Source organism: Caloenas nicobarica, chromosome Z, assembly GCF_036013445.1.
Source record: "Caloenas nicobarica isolate bCalNic1 chromosome Z, bCalNic1.hap1, whole genome shotgun sequence".
In the NCBI taxonomy this organism is placed as follows: Eukaryota; Metazoa; Chordata; class Aves; order Columbiformes; family Columbidae; genus Caloenas; species Caloenas nicobarica.
The window spans coordinates 65732241-65756228 of NC_088284.1; the positions used below are offsets into that span (position 1 = coordinate 65732241).

At 39.7% G+C, this 23988-nt stretch overlaps 1 protein-coding gene across 2 annotated transcripts in view; it reads right to left on the reverse strand.

Moving 5' to 3' along the window:
- Nucleotides 1-23155, reverse strand: part of BNC2 (basonuclin zinc finger protein 2) — a 323429-nt gene extending 300274 nt beyond the window's left edge. Inside the window, exon 1 of one of the 2 annotated variants that reach the window (XM_065656238.1) lies at nt 23065-23155. In XM_065656238.1, coding sequence (XP_065512310.1) covers nt 23065-23076 — 12 coding nt within the window. In that variant the 5' untranslated portion in view covers nt 23077-23155. Of the gene's footprint in view, nt 1-22000; nt 22108-23064 lie in introns of those variants that run through there. The other variant, XM_065656239.1, reaches the window with a different exon arrangement.
- Between the last annotated feature and the right edge of the window lie 833 nt (nt 23156-23988).

Here is a 23988-nt window from a genome sequence, read left to right on the forward strand (position 1 = left end):
ATGCTTGACAGGAATAGGATTATGCTTACATATGGAGTTTGGAGCAAAACAACTGGCTGAACCAAGTCTTATGTGAAGACTTGTATTGTTGCACTCCACAAACCTTGTTGCTTACACACATGCCTGGCTGCACATGTGTCCTAATATCGAAACAGTTACAGAACACAAAAATACACTTTTTCTGTGCAACAAATTAGATTCCCTCCATTTTAATTGGTATAGGCAACCAATCTATAAATCATCTAAGTTAAGGAATAACTCAGAAGTTATGCAAAAATGCCCCAAACAACTCATACACACCACCACTACAGAACAGTAACATTTCATAATGCGAAAGTAAAAATTTAACAAATCTTAATTTGAAGCAAAGTACTGTATACTGTCTTATTCTACTGTGCTGATGTAGGTGTCAAGGTGCTAGCAACAGGCAGGCTGCAGGGGTGGCCTCTGTGAGAAGAGGCCAGGGGCTGCCCAGTGCTGGACACAGCTGTCTCCAGTGGACCCACCGCAGGACACAGCCCTCAGCCAACGTGGTGGCTCCTCAGGGAAAACACATTTAAGAAAGGGCAAAACACACTGAACAGAGAGAGGGGTCAGGGAAAAAGAATAATAAAAAGCAGTGCGAACACGAAGGTCAGAGAAGCAGGTGGAGGAAGTCCCCCAGGTGCCAGATCCCCCTGCAGCCCATGGAGAGGACAATGCTGCAACAGGTGTCCATACTGCAGACAGTGGAGGACCCCCTGGTAGGGCAGGAGGATATTCCTTGAAGGCTCTGTGGCCCACGGAGAGCCCAGACTGGAGCAGAGTTTTCCTGTAGGTTTATAGCCCATGAAAGGATCCACCCTGGAGCAGAGAAATCGTGTGAGGTAGAAGGAGAGGCAGAGGGGAGCTGTTATGGACTAACCATAAACCTCCCATTCCACATCCCCCTGCACTGCCTGCAGAGGTTAGAGGAATCAGGAGTGAAGGAGTAACTGAGCAGCTGGGTGAGAGTTTGGCCCTTAGCTAACATCAAACTCATCACATCAACAAATGTAATAACCATCTCGTGGGCTGAACATAGGATGTGGGAAGTATCGACTGGCAACTGGGCTATTTAGTCCTTCATAAACAATCCACAGGACACATCTATCTAGGTTGCATTGTTTTGACTAAGCATTTTTCAATATGCAGCACAGTCATTATTGGCAGTCATTTCTACCTATAACAGGCAACAGAAAAGTCTTTCCCTTAGTGAAGTAGAATTAAGATGAACAGATGTTTCTAAGTAACTTTAAGACTCAGTCCCAGACTGTTACTTTATGTTACAGTTCAGCATGTTTTGGTAACCTCAAGAACTGCCACCTTCTTCACAGAACCTTCAAGGTCTTCAAGGGACCTGGGGTCCTGGTGGACAGCAGGATGACCATGAGCCAGCACTGTGCCCTTGTGGCCAAGAAGGCCAATGGCATCCTGGGGTGTATTAGAAGCCGGGTGGTTAGTAGGTCGAAGGAGGTTCTCCTTCCCCTCTACTCTGCCCTGGTGAGACCTCATCTGGAATATTGTGTCCAGTTCTGGGCCCCTCAGTTCAAGAAGGACAGGGAACTGCTGGAGAGAGTCCAGCGCAGGGCCACAAAGATGATGAAGGGAGTGGAGCATCTCCCTTATGAGGAAAGGCTGAGGGAGCTGGGTCTCTTTAGCTTGGAGAAGAGGAGACTGAGGGGTGACCTCATCAATGTTTATAAATATATAAAGGGTGGGTGTCACGAGGATGGAGCCAGGCTCTTCTCAGTGACAACCAATGATAGGACAAGGGGCAATGGGTTCAAGCTGGAACACAAGAGGTTCCACTTAAATTTGAGAAGAAACTTCTTCTCAGTGAGGGTGACGGAACACTGGAACAGGCTGTCCAGGGAGGTTGTGGAGTCTCCTTCTCTGGAGACATTCAAAAACACCTGGACGCCTTTCTGTGTAGCCTCATCTAGGTGTTCCTGCTCTGGCGGGGGATTGGACTAGATGATCTTTCGAGGTCCCTTCCATTCCCTAATGTTCTGTGATTCTGTGATTCTGTGAACTACGGGTTATTATTCAAAAGTCACTTTCTAAGCATTTTCACCTAACTGAAGGTAGTTTTCAGATCATGTCTGGAATGCTGGGAGGAATTTCAGTTGCTTTGTAGAAGCATTCTGTGGACAACCTACTTTTTTTTTCCCTCTGTCCAGTTTTGGCACACATACATTTACTATTCAAAACAATCATAAAGACTAATTGATTCAAAGTTTAGTTAGGAAAGTGGAGTGAAAGAAATCAAGCTTCACATAAACCATCTATTTTAACTAAGAGTTCAGAAGAAGCACTTGAGCATGCAGAGGGCCTCAAGAGAATGCAAATGCTCCTAACTAAAGACACCATCTGGTGAAGGAAGTATTTTTATGTAGAGAAACCACAGCCTTAGCTAGTATAAGTCAGCATTCTCACAATGAATTCAATTAGACCAACTGAGAGGCTGGTTGCAATCTTATCTATGTGTGTACTAGAAGTCCTACTTTTTCCACATGGGATTCAGTTCAGCCAGAAATATTCATCTGATTGACATCTTCTGAAAAAAGGTCAACATGTCCAGGTTAGGCATGCCTATTCCTGGAAAGGATCATAAAACATGAGAAGCATATGCAAGTTGTAAGAAGGTACCTCATACAGGGCATGGCTTGGCAAAGTTCTAAGGACAGATATAAATGTTTATTGAAGTCAAGGAGACAAATCCGTATTCATATTAATGCAATGACACAAAATCTACCACAATACTGTATTTTACATTGATTTAGGGGCAACGTTAGGGACTGCTGGACTCTTTAGTTGTTGGACTGCTTTGGTTTTAATTCACTCTGATTTAAACTCTATTCTTTTACTCAAACCAGTGAAGACACTTGCTCCTGCCTGCACCTGTTGAATTTACTACGGTTCATTTCCCATTGATATAAATATCAAGGCTTCAGGGAAGCACTTTTAATTTAAAATAAATCCATTAGATGTTCCATGTCACTAATTTGGTTTGTTCCTGCTGCCTCTTGCTTACAGACATCTGAAGCTTGCTCATCTCTTTCTCACAGCTCATCATTTATCAGAGGGGACACAGCTGGAGTTCAAGCACTCCAAAATACTAAATATGAACAAGACATATCATAGTTCTCTGCAGATCTTCAGAGTAAGTCTGATCACTCACGGAGCCAGATGTTTTGTTATCTCCAAATTAGGCACGGACTTCATTTCACACTGGGGAAGGGCTTCATCTTACCATCTATCATGTTTCTGGAATCCTTCCTTTCCAGTCCAGACAGCACCAGTCATGTTTCTGAGTCTGTTCACAACTGAATTTTTGTTACTGTATCACAGGTCTGGCAGGCATTTGTGGGAATGGCAAAGGGGAACAAGTACTAATGGAGAGGATCAGACCCATGCTCTCCCCTTGAGAGACTACTGATATGGTACTGATGGTACTGATATGCATGAAATGACATATAGCACTTTTCTTTTATGAAGCATAACCTCCCTGTGTATGATTCTGGATTTAAAAAACTAGCCTTTTAGCTTCAATAAAGCTCTTAAAAATGAGGGGGATACAAATGTGACACTAGAAAACAAAAACAAACAAGTTACATTCAGTAACTCTGTCAGACAAGTGTTCTTCGAAGTTCTGGATAGTGGTTCTTTCAAACCTTGCAAACACACCAGGGACCTAACTCATAGTGAATACGACTCTTCATCTATATGGGATTGTTTCCTCTTGATACAATCAGAGCAGATGAAAACCAGATGCTGGGGTTCTGGTTTGATGGGATTTTGTTTTGGGGGATTTTTGCACAACAAAATCATTCAACTTTGTAGAGCTTAAAAATGCTCTCTGTCTTCCCAAGAGACATAACTCAATAATATGTTGCATACTAGCAAAAGACAACAGCACTTCCATGCACACAGGTCTTTGAGGTTTTCCATCCAGTTTTTTTCACGTACATTAGATGAAGATATTATTTGCTCTGGTATTTATACACAGTAATACACAACGTAAGTAAGATGCCACCAAACAGGATGTTTCATTGTTTTACTATGTTTTTGTATGTATTGTAAAATATTCAAAAAACTATAATAAACTTGCTTTAAAAATTGATTCAATGAGGGGAGTAAAATGCAAAGCACTACAATTTACATTCAAAAACGATGGTGACACATAGAAGTTTTCTGTGTGCGCATCGAAAAGTTGTTTGAAAGCTTAAAACTAAGACAGTGGATGACAGAGAGCAGCAGACTGAATAACTACTGGTAAAACACATCTATAATATATTTTTCTGTTTGTACCACATTCCTAAGACCAGTGCTGCAAAACCTCTTTTGGTTCTTCTGCGCTCATAAATCCAGAACTGAGACATGGGATATGGCCACAATTCAAAAGTCAATCCAATTTCTCATAGTTTAATCAATTTTTGCATTGTTTACACATGCTAACCTCAAAATCAAGCCATATTTGTGCAAATAAAACTGAGTTCTCTTTTCCACAGAGCATCTTGCCTTACTCTCTCGTAACAAAAGGTACTGTAGAAGAAATGACAATTACTGCACTGCTTACTAATTATCATTGCAGTAGCTAAAATAAGGAAAAACACTGTATTTTTATGGCAATAATGGATATTATCAACTCTGGTTTTATAATCTAACCAGTTGAGTACCATTACAGTGGTAAGGTCTATCACGTGAACAATGACAAAATAAATCTAGTATTATGTTCAGCTACATGTCACAGAGAACATCACCATGCTGAACTTTCTTCTACTGCCATGTGGTTTTTTACATGGAAGAAAATTAGTTTCTCTTCCAGGCAGCATTTCTCTACTTATTTTAGATAGTTTAATAGTTTTATGTTCCTCTCAACTAGTCATTAGTTTACTGATCCAATGGTTTCTGTTATTTTCAAATGACATTTACTTTATCAATACAGCTATTAACTGTTTCATTCTTCTTTACTGGACTGACAAACTTACATGCTCATTATCTATACAGAAACCTTGATATACACTAATTGCCAGGACTTGAAAACCTCTCTCAATTTGTGGGCAAGCAGGATCATTTTCAGGTGACAGTCATTAACTTTCAAGAAATCTGGAGCTTGTACTTCGAATTTTAGTCCTTGTGGCACGAACGGCCTCTCAAACACAAAATGAATGGAACCGATGCAGAATCTATCTGACCCTCCTGACTGATAGCTCCATGGCTGTCTGCTACTGCTTCTGTTGTGTTTTCGTTGACCAGAAGTGAAAACTCTCACATCAGTTTCTCTCTGCTACTTCTGTGGAAACCTTAGGATAAGGTTTCCAGAGAAAAGATGGACTTGAAAATCATAAGCTCAGGCAGAAGCAGAAAACCATAAATTTCTCATCGATCTAAAAGGTGGCTAAAACAAACAGTCAAGCCCAAAGTAACTGAAGGATAGGGACGAAACTGTCTTCTTCCTTTACAGCAAAGTAAAAAATATATCAATGAGGAAAAGAATGAATGGTAGATATGGAAGAATTCCCCAGACTGTGGTATAGGAAAATACCCAGCTTCCTTTCTTCCGCAGTGGCTGAGTAAGTTGTGCTTTTTTCTCAGACAACTCTATCTCAAATTTTTACATCACTGGAACAGCTGGCTTAGTTTCCTGTTAAGTGTTTCAAATCCATGCGTGAGTGGAGAGTTGTAAAAACAGAAAAGAAAAAGGGAGAAAATAAAGTGGCTTAGGTTCAAACAAGATAAGTATTTAAAAAACCCACCCTGTATATAAAGTGTGCTCTATTATATTGGTAAATAATCCTTTATTTTTCTGAAGAAATTAGGATACTAGATTTTTGCTTATCTTTGAAAAAGACAACTGAAGTTTCAAAATCACTTAAAGATCTGACATGCAACACATTCATCTTTCTTAGCAAGCAATATTAACTCAGTTCTGAAACCATATAAAACTGGAATGTGGGACAGCATTATACTTTCCCTGGTCAGACTGACCCAGTCTTCTCCTCCCCTGAACCATCTACAAAATGCCTATTGTGGAGAGGAAAGTGGAAGATAAAATTGCTTGACAAGACACTGGAACTGCATAAAAAATACATTTTGTTGTCAAAAAACTTTCAAAGTAAGTGATTTAATACACATTAATTTTTAAGATGCCACGAAGTAACCACCTCATTTGACAAAATCAGGCTGCTCTCTAACACAAAAACTAACACATAACACAGAAACTTACATAACCAGTACGTTATCTAAGAAACCTTTAATTGGAAAAGAAAAAAATATCTGAAGTTTCACAGAATGAGATACAAGCACTCATTTGCTTATCACACAAATAAAAAATTTTGTTTCCTTGTAAAACTATCATCATAGACAGATACATTGTTTTTCTACTTTATCAAAAACAACCAACCAACCAACAACAACCACCAAACAAACAAACAAAAATGCCTTTAGGAGAAATCCAAGCACAACTGTTGCAGTTTTAGTAAAACAATGATACATACTCTATGAAAGTTAGTTTTTAATGCACAACAGCAAGTAGCCATGCAACTCCCATAAAAATGTGGTCTCATAATTCAACAAAGACCAAAATCAGAACACATCCTGACAATATCATAATCTATCATTAGCATTAAATGCTCAGTCCTAAGACTTTAATTGCAACAAGACGTGAAGCTCTTAGACTTAAGACTGGCAAAGTGTTCATTCAGCAGGCATGGACAAGGAGCACATATTTTATACATGCTGGTGCATATAAGTCATTGTTTGCTAGCCCAGCTGTGAGCACGCGAAGTAAAACTTTATGCATAACCACAAGGCTCCTTCGCTCTTTCTGCATGTACCCAGGAAAATTTATAGATACACAAACACACATATATGTATATATATATACACACTCATGAAACACAAGCAAAGGATTCTGCAAAGAAAAAGATGAAAGGAGTGTTGTTTTTCCCTATAACTCTTTTATACTTTTTTCTTCATCAAAATGCCAGTCTCTCCTGGTTTTTGTTTTTCTTTTGTTAAAGCAAGGAACTGAAAACAGCATTGTAGCCAAGCAGAACTTAGCCAGTGCTAAGTGCACAGACCAATTCTGGGGAAGTTTTGAACAACCAAACAGAATTTGCAGAAGACAGTATGGCAACAAGAGGCCTTCATTTCAAGTGGACACAACAGACACCTCAGAATACCGTGGCTAAAGAGAAGTTATAAGTACTACACATGCAGAGGTCCAGTTCAGAAATAGCCCCTCCCCATGTTTAAAACAAACACATGCAGATGTCAAGAAACAATCATGAGATGATGTACTTAAAATAGTAATATCTGTTTACAAATTCAAGTTGCTGCTTGGTGGAAACTTGATTTCTGTAACATGTCCCGAAGATACAATCTAATACTAAAACTTATCCTGCGGTAGGTCTACTTTCCAATTACTAGAAGTAAGCATTCAAGGTATATAATTAGTTATGACACTGGGACAGGCATACATGTTTCAACACAGACAGAGTTCTGAACAAACTTTTTGGCAGTATATGACAGAAGACTTAAATTGAAAGCTCAAAGGCAGGGTATACTGTATGGCAGGGGGAAAAAAATTAATAATAAAAAACCATCCTCTAACTGAAAAAGCTCTCACACCAAATGATTTTTAAAGGTATGAGCATATTCAGCTGAAACACCCTTCCTAAGCTGGAGAGAAAAAAATAGTGCCCTGCAGCACCAAAATGGGCTATATTACAAATTAAGAAGAAGAAACTCAATCCTCTGAATGGTTTCTTTTCTTTCAGTGAAAGGGTGTAATTCTTCCCTAAAGACTACATTATGACAAAACATTTATATAAATCAAAGAAGATTTCTTTAATGACTCTGGGCATGGGATCTTAAATCTGGGATGAAACACTGAATTCTATCAATTCTAAAATAAATTAGGCAAGGATTATACAAGTAGTACTTATCTTGGCATTAGAAAAAAAAAGAACATTAGTGTCAAAGACGTATCATCAACATGCCTTCAACAGATAGGCCCTGGAAGGGCCTTTAGGACTAAATTCAGAATAAGTGAACTCTGAGCAGCTCAATTAGGTATCTAGTTTCTAAACGTTTTCACTTAAGAAACCAACAAGACACCAAATGAGGTATAATGAGAATGTCCATAGGATTAACTGTATGGATGTCTTGTTTCATTCTACAGAAAAAATTAGACTTCTTCCACTAGTTTAAATAAGATTTTTCGGATGTTTGAAAGGGTCTCCTTGCTCTGACATCTTCCCTACAAAGAAGTACTTTTAATGTCATTTTTTCAACAGGAAGTCCTCTGATCACAGTTTTGTGTAATACTGAATTTGTCTCTGTAAATGAAATTCTGAGTACATAAATTTGTGGAGCAGCTATCTTGGAAAGTATACCTTAAGTTAAAATGATCATAATTAATAGGCTTTTTCAGGCTGAAATTCATTAAGCTAATATTTTCATTTGACACACTAGTATTTTTTTAGGGTTTTCAAGTGTTTAGAAAATATCTTACATATTCTCAATACACAAACAAACCAGATACTTCAATTTTGATACTTATCATATAAAAATTAACAATATAACTTATTTAATTTCACATTTTTACACAATATTAAAACAAAAAGTATACATAGCCTTTCCAAAATGAGTATAGTAATACTACCTCCATCAGCTTAGTTAATGTTACTTAGAGAGATGATGCAGCACTGTTGGCAGAAATATTTCTTCTGTCAGCATTTACCATGTCCCATCTAGACAAAACCTGACAATAACCCTCTTTTTCCTCCTTCACATACTTAACCAAAACCATGGCCCTTGCCAAATACTTGGAAAGAGTGTGCCTGTGATGTCACACACTGTGTTTGCATGAGGGAAGAAATAACATTTTCAAAGACAGTGCCTCCCATGGCAAGCACAGAGCACCAGATGCCTGTTCCGTTTTAAACTGAAAGAGTTAAGTGTTTGTTGATTGCACCTGTGATAATAGGGCTAAAGTGGCATTTACATTCAACCATTTAAGTCTTCTTAGTTAAAATCAGCACCTCTGACATCGTCCCAGAAGCAGCGTGCTTAACAACCTGCTCAGCAGCTGGGTGGGCCACGGTCAGCTCATGTTCAGTTCATGAACACAGCAGGAAGAAAAATAACCTAATCTTGAGGGAGAAAGAAACGAAGTTGACACCTCAAAAATACCAACCTGTGTTAGCCTTATCTAAATCGTGCCTACCTCAGAAACTACGCTCCTCTCGCTCTCAAAAACACAATACATTTAGAAAGCTGGCTTCACCTACAGTGGAGGGAAGACTTCATCTTGCATACTTTGTGGGCATTGATCCTGTATGCAACAGGCAATAATGCATTTCAGGTGCTGTAAATAAGCAACAGTGTAACACTAGTATGAATAAATATGAGGATACTACAATTCAGTGCACTCCAGAGTTAGAATCCAGCTCAGAACAAGAAGTAATCATACAGAGCTCCACATGTGCATTGCACTGATCAACCAGATCAAGTTCATCCATAGATTCTCCTCTATTTAAGATATACTTGTATTTTGAGAACTTTACTGTATACCACAGAATTACATGATTACCCACATTTCTCTCCTTCACAATTAACATATGACTACATGTTGCAGATGATAATATTATGTAGACCACACATTTACTGACATGTATTCAGCTGTGGGTTTTATTAACTCTGTGACTACCACTTACAATAAAATTGCCCCCCTCTTTCAGTGCTTACAAGTTGCTACTCTAGAAGGGTGATGCGACTTCTTTTCCAGACAATGTTTTTTCCTCAGTTCTGTGAGGTTTTGGATAACGAGCATAGTGACTCAGACACTATTCATGGAGTGGCTGTCTTTAGCATAAGACATTTAAAAACCCTCTTGAATATATGCCATGATTCAAGTTCCCATGATCCCTTTGGAGCAAAGTGTTAATAACCAGTGCCCTACCATTTTCCAGCTCTGGTAATTACAATTGGACATTTAGCTCATGAAAGCCAAAGGCAAAGCACCCATGAACTACAAAAAGTAGCCATCACAGGATCAGCATACAGATTCACACTGTATCAATTAGCTTGCAGCATGTCATGTAGCTTTGTTAACGCTGAAAGTGAAGTAAACTACGTATGATCAGGACAGTGCAAATTAGGTGACAAGCTGTACATTCCTACTGAAGGTTACCTTGACTAATAGTCTTCAGCAGGTATACTCACAAGAATCAGGAACTTAAAAAGTCAAAAGGCTTTTTGAAGTCAGTGTGGGATCTGGTACTGACTGGTTTGATGAGAGAGGATCTGTTCTATCAGCTCATTCTAAATAAACTGCAAATGAAGTTTTGTTCATTCTCTCCTGAACTGTCACAGATATCCCATGTTTCTATTTGACAGAGGTCCTAGAATGCTATCTGGCTTGGGCCTATGCTGCAAGACCAACACATTTGCTTGACATCCTGGGAAGAATTTCCAATACACTAGTTAACTGAGATTTTTAAGTACCAAAGGCCAGCAATGAGTACAGTGCAAACCCTCTAACAAAACAGCTAATACTTCCAGTGAAACTATCTAATGCCTCAAACACATCAACTTTTACTTTGCCTGAAACTGAGTTAAACAGCACCTGTCTTTGCTCACAGGGGACTGAGTAATTCTTCATACCCACCTCAGAGACTGGCAACACTGCAATTACATGAATGGGAGTAAAAGAAGCTGTCTACTCAGGAGCATGACTTAACTCCAGCTGAGCTTCCATTAACCTTTATGTAATTTATGAACTTTTTCTATGCTTTTTTCCAACCCTGGCACTGCATTTTGCCAACACCTGATATTTCCCATTATGTTATGAGAAGCCTCAGTTATACAGTTATTTTCCCAAGACTCTCTTACTAGGAACAGCAAGTTCCTAAAATCTTCACAGTTCTGAAGCTTTTTCAAAAAATACAGCAATACTTCTTATAATATAACAATAACTAAGCTTGCACATTGTGAAAATATTCCCATGATAATATAATCACATTATAATTCAATGTACATATAACAGCAATAGAACCAAAGATAAATGGATTGAAGATCCTCTTTTGCAAGCCAATGAAATGCTGGACCATTTTTGGTCATTCTTCTTTTATAATGTATGACACAAGGCATTGTGTTGTGCCTTTCATGCAATATTGTCATCATAAACAGAAGTCATCAGACTTCTTTAAGAAGGAGATCCCTAATTTAGGAGAAGAATGCAGAGATTCTTCTACAAATCCAACCTGACACTGCTTTTCCAGGGAAAATATCCACAAGAGCTGGCATGGTCATCTTTACTTCCCAGAATTAGAGATGTCAGAGGCTTGGTTGCTAGTAGGTCTCATTATCATTACTTTGGTTTAAGTAATGCTTATGGGAACATATTGAAATAAAAGTAAGATAACTTAATATGTTCCTCAAAGGAAACACAGTGGATTGTAGGAGAATGTTGAGAAAGAAGCTTTATAATATACAGAACAGATAAGAAAGCTGAAGAACAACCAAGATGAAACAAAAAATACAAAAGTCCAGACAGAAACCAAGATTTCCTAAAATGTTCTCCTAAGATTAAAGGGAGGTACAACATTTGGTTTCCCTTCTAGCAGTGCATTAATTCTCACAGACACCTTTTAGGATTGATCTATGTCTTACTTTTACTTAAGAACTGGAACTGCCCAAAAAGTATTGCTGGTAACAAAAATGCCTGTCCAGAGAAACCTTTATATATACATACATGCATACAAAAACTATGCATTTATAGGTATGCATGTGTGTATGTACTATACGTGTACTATATATGTGTGTATATACGTATGTGTATATTATATTTATGTTGATGTATTTATAAAGACACATTGTGTATGTATATACCATAATATATTGTACATATACATACAAACACCTCCCACACAAACACAGGGAAGCTGCAGTAGAGTTTCTGAAAGTTTTTTCTTCCACTACCGCTACTAGTTCATCTTCCCATACAGGCCAGTGATATATTTTTTAAAGGCACATTACATTAAAATCATTCTCTCAATATGTTTTAAAAAAACAAATGCATATTTTGCTTGTTACAACGCTAAATTTGAGTTTCTTAGTTATAAACTTATCTTCACAAGTAGCAAAACAATTCTGAAAACAGATTACATTTAAAACTGAAGTCTGAAGGTAAATAGTTGTATCATGCCACATCCTCGAGGCTTAAATCCGTAACAGTGAGGACAAGCACAGTTCTTCACCACTCAGTGAGCTTCTCTCTTGCAACTGTTCAGCCTGCTACAATTACATTCTTCACAGGTCTGGCAACAACTGGACGAGAAGAGTGATTTTTTTGACCCTCAGTGTTTGATGGTGGGAAGACAGTAACTGCCTGCATGTTCCACAGGTTTATCTACCATGCTCACAAATCCTCTGTTACTTTCAAATGCTGCAAAGAACTCACACATTATACAAAAGTCATCCCACCACACTACCCACACCTGTGAACCATTTAATAGGAAAAAGGCTATAAAATTCCACACACAGGTAACATGACAGACAGGAAATGTGTGCAGAATAGGAAAGACACAAGCCTCTTGCCCTGATGTTGTGGTGACTAGACATACAAGCCTGCTCAAGCTCTTTCAACATTATACTATCAGCCTCACCCATCTCCTCCCCTGCCATCACCAGCATCAGAGTCTTTTTCCTCTCATTTTTAATCAAAAGACTACTACTAGAGTATTCATGAAAGCTATCAATTAGCAGGAGATGGTGAAGAGCTTCTTGCCACTTTCTGACCGCAAGCCAAACCGTGAAGAATGAAGTAGCTCACTCCCATCCTTGCTGCCCTTATGCTGCCAACAGCATTCCAAAAAGCAACAAAAAAGCATGCATACCTGCATCCTCTCTGAGTGCCCACTTAGCAATTGAAGAACTTCTTGCTTATGGAATAATCATTTGAGATCATAAATCATTTAAATACACCAGCTGATATATCACTGCTGATATGCAAAGTAGTACAAGCTACATGTGCATAAGAGGAAACAGAAATTGTCACCTGCATTCCAAAGGCAAAAGTTAAAAAAGCACAGTTTAAGCAAAGGAGTAGAAGCCTTTAAAACACACATCACTTATCTGCTATTGCTTCCTGTTCCTACTTAACTTTCTTGCTGTCTACCATGTGAATATCAGCTTCGACTTAAATTCCCTGAGAAGCCTTTAGTTATGTAACATATGCAATTTCTCACATTGCTTTTTAATATTTGCGCCAAAGTCTGGAGAAAATCTTAATGCCAGTTTGTGTACGGAATAACATAGGTTCCTCAGCCTATTCACATTGCTTATGTAATCACTTAGCCACCTAACTGGCTTGTGGTGTCATTTATATTGATCAAATATGTTGCATGGGACATCAGACACAAAGTATCTTCAAAAGCCAACTGAAAATACAGCTGCTAACTAAAATACGGTCATGGACTAGCACAGAAGCCATAAGTTTTCACTATTACTTAAGTAATACTTGCTAATTTTTACTAATTCTTAGCATCTTCAGCAGAACAGCAAAACATTTTCCATGATGCTTTCTAGGATTCAGTACAGAATCTCATTCTGGAAAGCTAAGTATTATCAGTAGGCTTCTAGAAACATATTTGGCACCAGATCAGTATAAAAACACTGCCCAACTGTATTGTAGACTATAAATTACTGTACATAATAATAACTGTTTAAACATACAGATGAGGTATACGCCCATTTGATGAGTACTATGACTATACCAGTAACTTCACAGTGAGGTGAACAGCAAAACATTTCTTTAATAAAACTGGCACACTGCCATAACAAAGCCAATGGTGTTAGACCAGTCTATCAAAACAACTACAAAAGTAACCATATGGCAATAAAAATTGACATATATTAACAATAAAAGGAAAAGACGTGCTTTCAGTGAAATATTTCCCTATGTTCAAAAATGGCACTAATCAGGACTTCCAAATTAATTTACCTTAAATTTATTACACCTCAATTCAATTTCAAAGCAGTTTTATTGCAAAAATCACCAGGATAGTTGCAGTAAAGAGAAGTGGTTCATCATGCTGAGCACATCTTTCTAAATGTCAAATGCTACATTTCAACAGGAAAATTTATTTGATTCCTAACTGGCCCTTTCATCTTTGATTTGGAAACCATGTAGTAAGTTTTAGATTCATCAAAGCTAATATCAGTCGAGTAATGAAAGGATGTTTTAAACTAAGTAGGCACCACTACATTTGTTCCAGCTCATGTCTGAAGATTTTGTTCCATTTAAATATTTGTCTACTTCAAATTGCAAAATGTAACTGCTTCTCTTTTGAGGAACATGGAATTCAGTATCAGCATTACAAATGTTTCCAGTGTTTGAACAAGAAAAATAAAAATATCATTTTTGCTGAATTTTCTCTCAAATGCAATTTTCTTTGGAGGCACTTGTTCCTGCAATCAAGTACTATATTGCTGGTCACTTCGGCTTTGATGTTCTGAACTACAGCAAAAGGTGCAGCCACGCTTCACTTTCATATCAGAAACGTAAAGAAAAACTAAAAAGCCCAGAATTCCTACTAATATATTATGACCACTCACACTTTTTGAAGATGTCAATCTAAACAGTGCATCTGAAATGAGGAAGTTGTCAGAATTTCCCAGTAGCCCACTAGATTTATGATCTTTAAAATCCTCTTAGCGTACCATTTGGAAGGCGCGAAGGAGGTGACTAGATTTTATTCAGCAGTTTCACATAGCTCTAAGTCCACAGATTTCAATGGCTTTACTCACACTTTCAACCTTGCTATGAATAAGGCCAACATTAGGCCCTTATGCTTTACACAGAACTAAGGGGAGCTATTCAATTACAATTTAGCTATAAATCAATAGGTCTAATTTTGTTTCGACAAAAATATCTTTATGAACGTCATATGAAGTAACGTATCATATTGGTAAAATATTACTGATAAAAATATAATTAAGATGCATTCTAAAATGTCAACTATAGACAGGTCAGGAATAAGCATGTGGTTTTTACTATTGTAAAAACTGAGAGCTCAGAGTTCAGTTGGATGTTGCTAATAGGGTAGGTAAGATGGGCTCCACAGGAACTTTAGAAGCAAAATGTGTGTGAGTATCGGACTGGAGTAAAGGGAAGATGTGCCTCAGCAGAACGAGGAAGCAGTGTCCTGACTAATAATTTCAGCTCTTTGGGTGGCAAATGTAGAATAAACTACTTAAATCCACCTAGATAGTCCCAGCCAAATTTATGCCTCAGACAAGGCTGTCAATGTTTTTACAACACAAGAGTGAATTTGTAGCTTTGCTAACAGAAATATTTTAAAATACATTGTAATTCATATTTGTAGAACTTTTTTTTGCAAGAAATTTGGAGGATTTTCAGATTTTGATTCAAAAATGAGTAAACAGAATAAATAGTCATAAAGTGTATTATTGAGGACTATTTCAAGTACACTTTACCCTGACAGCTTAAAAAAGGAAAAGCAATACACTTCCTATTCATAGAAAACATTTTTTCCCTTGTAAATGGCACTTAAAGTGAAACTAACATGATTGACAAGTACCTCACAAGCAAGCCTTGGCAACACTTAATGCAAGTCCATCTCTTCAGCATTTTAAGCAAAATTCCTTCACAACTGTTTGTCTTTGCAATAACTCCTACAAAGCTCATTAGTGCCAGCCTTGGTTTATCCCCCATGTTGTGCATTTATCCCCAGGATGCATTATCAACATGTGGCACATGTCCTTGACATGCACAGAAGAGTTGCACCCCAGGATAGCAGCATGCATGACAATAGTGTTGACTCTTACTCCTTTATGGTTGCTGGGATGTAACCGAGAAATCTAATAACTGTGACAGTAGGCCTTTAGGTTTTTCCTTGCCTTTCCAGACAGTGAAGCTGCACAGACACTAATGAAAGGTTAAATGAATAGGAATAGCTGACAAGAGGTACAATAAAGAAGGGACTTGCTAATCCACAGACACTGAGCAGAGATCTTTGGCTCAAGCAGAGAAAGGACAGCACATCGTCAAGTCACAATATTTAAAACAGCTTGCTATACACAGAGGCTTTTGTGTCTGGGTACATGTCTGGCTTTGGAAGAAAAAAAGATACTGAAAAGAAATTTCAGCATGGGGCACTTTGGCAAATGTCAGGTCACAAAAAGAGAAAAATGTTTTTTATTTGCTGTTACATCTTTGTATGCAACATTAAAAAGCATTGACTAAAAGCACAAATCACAAGTTTCAAAATAATACATATTTGACAAATACGATAAAGTTGCAACACTAATTCAGTGTGATTCCAGCTGTCAGCATGATGGGTACACTCAGCTTCATTTACAGCTGATAACAGTTCATCATAAGCTTTGCATACCACCTAAAACTTTCTCCGTAGCTGAAAAATTCTGGCAGGCCTAGCTCCTTACATTTTATATGCAGCAGAACTGTAGACATAACCAATTGTAATACACTGCAAAGACATAGCTAAACTTCCAGACAGTGCACCAGACCATGGTGACTTAAAAGCTTTTTAGTGGTTAGCTTATGGCATTTTGATTTCCTTTGACTTGTGACTTACGAATCAGCATCATGGACATTTCGGTTTTCATAACGAAAAAATAATTGCAATGCCCAGCATGTTTTTAAAACTTCTCTAGTTTTTTATAATTTTCTACAAAAATCTGATTTAAGTACAAAACGCAACATTTTAACTCCATTAAAAAAAAAAAAAAAAGAAACAGAGCTCTGTAAAGTAACAAATCAGAAACAAATCTGACTAAGCTGAATGTGTTTTGTTTTGTTTTACATAAAGTATTTCAAGAGAGAAGTACTGAAGTAGATGCTGCAGATGAAAAGAATTCTCTCTCAAAAACCTTGATTTACCTGGAATAAGAAAAAAGTATTTGCTTATGTATCTGGAGTATAAAATATACATATTTATAACATGTGGTGAGAGAACTATGGAAAGATTCTAAAATGAGAGAATCTCTTTGAACAACCACATTAAATTACAGCAGAACTCCTGAGTGTACTAAGATGCTAATAATCAACAAATAAAGGCTTTTACTAGCACGGCACATAATAAGAGCTACTGTCAAGAGATAAAGGAGACAAATCTGGTAGTTTATCTCACTGGACTATATCATTTACTTAAATGGTAAATAAGTTTTTTCCAATGTAATGCTTGTAAAAGCTGCCATATAACTATTAAGCAGCAATTATGATCAATGCATTTTTAGAACAAATATGTCAGAATTTAGGTGGGATGAAACTGATACAGAATACAAGGTTTAAACAGATGCTTTTTATTAAGCCATGTTAAATGCTATTTCTGTAAATTAAGTACAAATTTCTGGCTAGATTAGGAAGTGATACACATTTCCAAAATGACAGATACACTCTGTCTTTGCATTTTATGGGGAATTTCTGTAGTTCCAGACATTCACATTTTTTTCCTAACACATACTAACACTGGACATTAAATCAAATTAAAACATTAAATCAAAAGCCCCGTGCAAACCTGCAGACTGAAAGTCAGGACTCTTCCATTAAACAATATTCAGCAAAGAAAAGACTTCAAATTCTAGTGACATTATCCAATGTGCAAAAGGAAAAGGGACACTGCCAGAAATGCACCACTTTGAGAAGAAAAAATGTAAATTTTGCTTTTGTATAAAATCACATGTTTTACTTTGACTTGTTTTAATGTAATTACCTTTTTGTTGGTCATTTCTGTTTTGCTTGAAATTGACAAGATCTGTAGCCAGACTCAAATCCCACTGACATACATGTATATGTAACATAGAAAAAAGCCAGCTCAAAGTCTAAGATCTTTGGCTCTGGAAAAGTGCTAGTAGTCAGTCCTCCCTTATTCAGAATATTTTTGCCCTTTTTCTTAACTGTGGCATATCTAATAAAATCATGAAGCTCCCTCTAGCTCTGCAGAGGAGCTTAACTGACCAATGATCCTTTACAGTTCCATCCCACTTTCAAAAGCAATACTGAGAAAGAGTGAGAGCAGTATTTCCCTTACATAATAAGTGTTCTTTTTTCATTCAGCAGTGTTTTCAATTCTACAACTTGAAAGGATGTGGATAATATATAAGGACATCTGCTATGAAATACAGAAAGTTAAATACTGCTTATTATCGTACAGCGTACTGAAGACCCTCTTAATAATTTCCAACTTACACGTTATTTACTAAATTCTATTTTGAATCTTATATTGTTTGACAAACTAGCCATGTATGTATTGAAACACGCACACACAGAAACACACATCCATTCAACTTTCCAATTACTAAGTGCAAAATACTGCAAAAAAAGAATGATAGATAATACCATAGCCCCATGTTAGAATCCAGATTTTAATTACACAATGTTTTAGTTCAAAACCAATTTGTTTGTATACACCGGTTTTTCAGAAAACCAGTAATGCCAGTGGTAATTTGCTGACTGTATTTTCACCTACCATAATATTTACACATACCATTTGTAATGGCTTTTATTGTTTAATCTCCCCTGCATTTCAGTATTGGATACTATGGAATTACAGTTATTTAGCAGGCTATAAATATTGTAGTTGGCATGTGCAATTGATATTTAAAATGTCTTACGACAACTGTAAAAGCCTCATTACAGACTAGCAAATCATTTCTAACAAGCAAGTTCAACTGACAAATACCAAAGCAAACCTGCAGTCTATGCTGCAAGCATGTTTGCTTTATTTAAACGATACACATTTAATGCAGTGTGCAATGGACCATCCATACAGACTATAAATAAGAAAGTGAACTTCCAAAGTAATATGGCTGTTGTGAAGATTCCTAAAATAAAGCAAAAGAGAAAAAAAAACCAACCAGCTGAGTAACAACAGAAAGAATAGCTTACTTTCCCCTCCCCCCTTTATGAGCTAGTGTCCAATTTCTTCTTTTCTGAACAGCTGTATTATCCAACTTAAGTTGCTCTGCTAATTTCAGTCCCACAAGGACTAACTTGGAAGGCAAAAAAGTACTAGAAAAGATCAATTTGCTGGGAAAGATCAAATGAGAAAACTGTGGGGACAGCACCAGGTCAGAGTGTGAAGAACTAAGCAGACCTGTTCTTCATTAACTTCAGCTCCCTTGGGACGTCACACACTACCTGTCCATGGGCTTATTGAACCGCCTAACCCTCGTCTCTGTACCATTCTTCTGGGCCCAAGTGAATCATATCCTGCTGCTGACAAGTTAGCAGGGGACTGCGGCTGCAACATGAAAGTACTTTTCTTTCTTGTCTAAATCAGGCAGATTTTTGAAAAGACGACACAGCACTGACTCGTGACACGGCAAGATGAAATGAGAGGTCTGGGCTGGTCTTCGAGCTGTGCAGATAAAAGTAATCAAATGACACTCCTGGAATGCAAATTGGCATTCTTGACTGCAGCAATTGCACAACCATGAAACATCTATGACAGCAAGCAAGATTAGGACAAAATGTTATGTAAAGCACTGAACTCAAAAACTCACTAGAAAATTCAAACCGTAACACTTACAGTTTAATATAGTAATAGTCATCTCTGCTTTTGTCTGTTCCTTTACTTTGTTTAATGTAATCGCATACCTGTTTTTCACAAACACCTCAATAAAAAACCACAATGTGATTAAAGACATAGATCTGCTCAGTGCTTTCCCCTAAAATATCACAGTGTTGTATTTTTACAAAATAATGCACCAAGACAGGGTTTTTCTGTTATGTGTGTAAGATGTGCACTTAAGGAACACTTTCACAATCCCGAGTCTTAAAAGGAGTTTCAAAATTTGCTCATAACAAATTACTTTATAATTTACATTTAGATTTTCCTGCACCTGGATCGGGTAAAGATGGATCATTTGAAATATTTAGTGAGTAAATTTTAAAATTCATGTGCTTCAGGAATTTAAAGCAGAACATACATAGAGCTAGATGGTTCATTAATACTGGACAGCTTAAAATGAAACTAGTGTATCACACAGCTCATATGCCCCATTAAATTTCAGATTAAAAATTCCTGCAATTTTTAATGGCAAGGAAAGTTCCACATACTTTTACAGGAACTTGGTATTCTTGTGCAGATCTGCTGATCAGGCTTATTAAATATTACTGTATGAAATGAACTCAGTAATTAAACTGTGAACATTTGTACTCTGAAACTATGACAAAAATGCTACCCCATTTTAAAATTTGTCTATGGAGATGGGTTATAATACAGAGGGGAAATGGAAGATAATGAGAAATAAAAGCCTACTTCCACTAAAAAATATTTCAATGACTGCTATGCACGGCTAACACAGAGGTTAAGATATATGTAATATCCTGCTTTGATTTCTTACTTTAAAATAGCTTCAAACCATTTTAACTGTCGGCCAGACACGCACACAAAAAAGACACTCGTTGCCACTTTAATCCTGGGAACACCAGATTATTACATGATGTCTTTTGTGCATCAATTTTACAACAGCTTGACTCTAGGGTAAATGGGAACCATCATAAATCGCATGCTGCTTTCAAAACCACTTTAATTTCTGTCAGCGTTACTGTAACCACAGTCCTGGGCACATGCTGCTTTTTCCCCCTCTTTTTTTTTTTTTTTTTTTTTTTTTATTGTTGCCTACATTTGACAGTTGCATCTCCTGCACTCCAATTGTGGCTTTGATCACTGAAACAAGACATGTCATGTTAGGGAGTGAAGGGAAAAATACAAACCCTCCATCTCAAGCTCTCCCTTCATTCAGACACACACTGTATGTATAGTTTGAGTGCTGTATATACATACACATATATATGTATATAAGTATATATATGCGTGTGTGTGCGTGCCTGCACATATGTATATTCAAGGCACACAAGACAGATACATAACATCCCTGGAGTGAGGTGAGAAAAGCTGACTGAAAGCAAGGCAGTAGTGAAACATCAACTGAAAATATACTACTTTATTGAATATGGGCTGATCACTATTCATCACTGAGGTCAGTCCACTTTTTAATACGAACAGTTATCGCTATGCATGTTAAGTTTACTCATGGCTCTAAACGTGTTTGTTCTTCGCAGCTGTTTAACCTATCCTCACATCACAACCCAGAAAAACGGACTTCAGTCAAATGAGGTCCTCGGTCATTTCGATTTTTAATTTTTAAATTAAGGTCGTGAAAGCCCAAACCCTGCTTCGCAAAACCCATGCTGTAAAGGAGACTTGCATTTCCACAGCACATGAAGTAAGCAGCAAAAACTTGCTTAAAGTTGCCTTTTTGGAGATCCCCCAACCCTTTTACAGTTAGGGCATCAGCATAACTCTGCAAGTTCTGCTAACAACCGCTGATGGGAGAGGTGCAAACTGCAAGCACATGCACAACAAAAAGAAACGAGTTACGGAGGGAAGGTGGATTTACACTTTTGTCTCCCTGCCTCAGGCGTTGTTTTACACGCAAATACACAGTTCCTTCCCCCGCTCTCAAAGGTTACCTTTACATTGCGTGCAAACTTTACTCATTTCCGAGCAGAAGGTGGTATCCAAAAAATATCAGACCACCCTATGTCCGATTGCACCCCACTCCACCTTCACTCTCCTTCCCTCCATATGCGTACTTTTTTCACACTAGCCCCTCATCTTTAGTGGAGGGGAGGAGGCGGCAAAAAGCATGTGGCCATCCCATTTCAACCCCCCAAACTCGCTTAAAGTTTAGCACAGCCTCTTAGTCATTTTTTCCCCCAATCCACGCAGCACAGGGCCGATTGATTTATTTATTATTATCCTCCTCTTTCGCATTGCCCGGCTGCTTGTTTATTTGAAGGCTTAAACACACCGCATAGCGAGCAGGGCTGCTTGTGTTACTGCACGATTTATTAATGAAATCAAACCAAAGTAAAGGCTAGAATGAAAACGAAAGGCTGCTGGAAACTTCTTACCATCTCTGCATGCTGGTTGTCAAGTGCACCCCCTGTCTCTCGATCTCCTCTCAGCGGCAGTGCCTGCACCCTTGCTTTTGCCTCTGGGCTCTCAGCGCCTCTGTCTTTCCCCCTCTCTCCCCGTCTCTCTTTCTCCCCCCCGCCCCCCCCTCCCGCCCCTTCCTCCTCACTCTCTCTCACCCTCACACCTTCAGGTGATTTGAACTAAAAAGAAAAGAGATTTTTAAAACCAAAAATATATGCTTCCCCCTCAATAAAAAAAGGCAGCAGCAGTAGCGAGAGTCTCTCACCGCCCCCCCCCCCTCCCCCCCCGCCCTCTCTGACTCTTCCAAAACTTCAGCCCCCAAAGTTCAGCCCGAGCAGCAGGGAGAAGGGAAAAGCTTTCAGCCGAGAGCTGGAAGTGATGGGAGGAGGGACCCAGGTTCGGGTCGGAGCCTCCACAGGTTGGTTTGTTGTTGTTGGGTTGTTGGGCTGGGGAAGGGGAAGGGGAGGCGGCGGGGGAGCCTGCGAGCGGGTCTGCGAGGGCAGCGCTGCTTCCCGCGGACACCACGCTGCAAGGGCGGCAGACCGGCGGGCAGAGGGAAGGGGAAAGAGTAGCTTGGGGGGCAAAAAAGTAACCCCCTCTGCCTTGTCCCCCACCCCCTCCAAACTTTCTGTGCCTGGCGGGGGCTGCGGCAGAGGCGGCCCGCGCCCAGCTGTCAAAAACGCCCAGCGGCCGCCGCCAACGCTGCGGTGAGGCCGGCCGGCGGGGCTGCCGCCCCTCTCTGCCTCCCTCTTCCCTCTTTCCCCTTCCCGCTCCTCTGCCCGGTTCCTCCGCGCAGCGGCTGCAGCCTCTCCCGCTGCTTCTCCTCTTCCTTATCAGCTCCTGCGCCGCCCGAGCGGGAAGAGCGGCAAGGAGAGAGGTGGAGGGAGGGCTGGGAGAGGGGAGAGAACGGCGGAAAATGAAGCGTAGCCCAGAGGAGGGGTAAGGAGCCGGAGCGGGAGAGGGGAGAGCGTTAGAAGGGTAGCGAAAAGTTAGGCAGATGGAAAGTTTTCGCTCGTGGTGCCGGTTTCCCGCTTCCCACCCATTGCTCCATCAGCTCCCGGGGCTCTGCGGCGGCGGCTGCTGCTCGATGTGGGGCTCTGAAGAAATTTTAGTGAAAGGGTGTTGTGGGTTTGGTTTTTTTTTTTTTTTGGTTTTTTTTTTCGCTGTTGCGGGGGGGAAGGGAGGCGGGAGGAGGTGAGCCGTCACGGTTGTACGTTTGCAGGGAACAGACAAGAGTCACATCTGCGTGTGACACGGAGCCAAGCCGAGCGAAACCCTGCCCCGGCCGCGCCGGGAGGCGCAGGCGCCGCGGCCCTGGGCGCGCAGGCACACAACGGCCGCCGCGCGAGCCCTGAGGGAGAGCGCGGGGGCGGCGGGGCCGGGGAGCGGGGGCGGCTCCGCGCCCTCCCGCGGCCGCGCACGCACCGGCCGCCCCGGGGCTCGGCCTGGCGGCGGGGAGGCCGTGCCGCTCGCTCCCGTTCCGCGCCGGCGACCTTTCTGCCCGGCCCGCGCCTCGGCGGGAGAAGGGCTGCGGGCCGCCAGCCCCCCTCTTGGCGCCCTTCGCCTGCGAAATCTTCCCTGACCGCCGTCTGTAGGCGATTCAGAGCGCTCTCCCACGTGTCCCCCGGTCGCGGCGCTGAGAGGGTGGTGGGGGCTTAACGCGTCGCGGGGGCTGCTTGTCAAAGAGAAGACGGCAGAAGGCCTCTCGCACTTTATTTACAGGTACCGATGGCCGAGCCTACCTGGCCATCCTGGCCGTGAGGGCACTGAGGGTCACTAGTGCTGCCAAACCCTGCTCCCCTCCTCAGGCTCCGTATTAATGCGAGAGCAGGACTGGATCTTTAAAAAGTGAACATCAGTAGAACTTTACAGGTGATGTGAGATATAAATACAAGGACATTTTTCCTCCTGCTCCCTTTTGGTGTGACCGGACACCTTGATGACACAGCAGGTACTTAGAAGA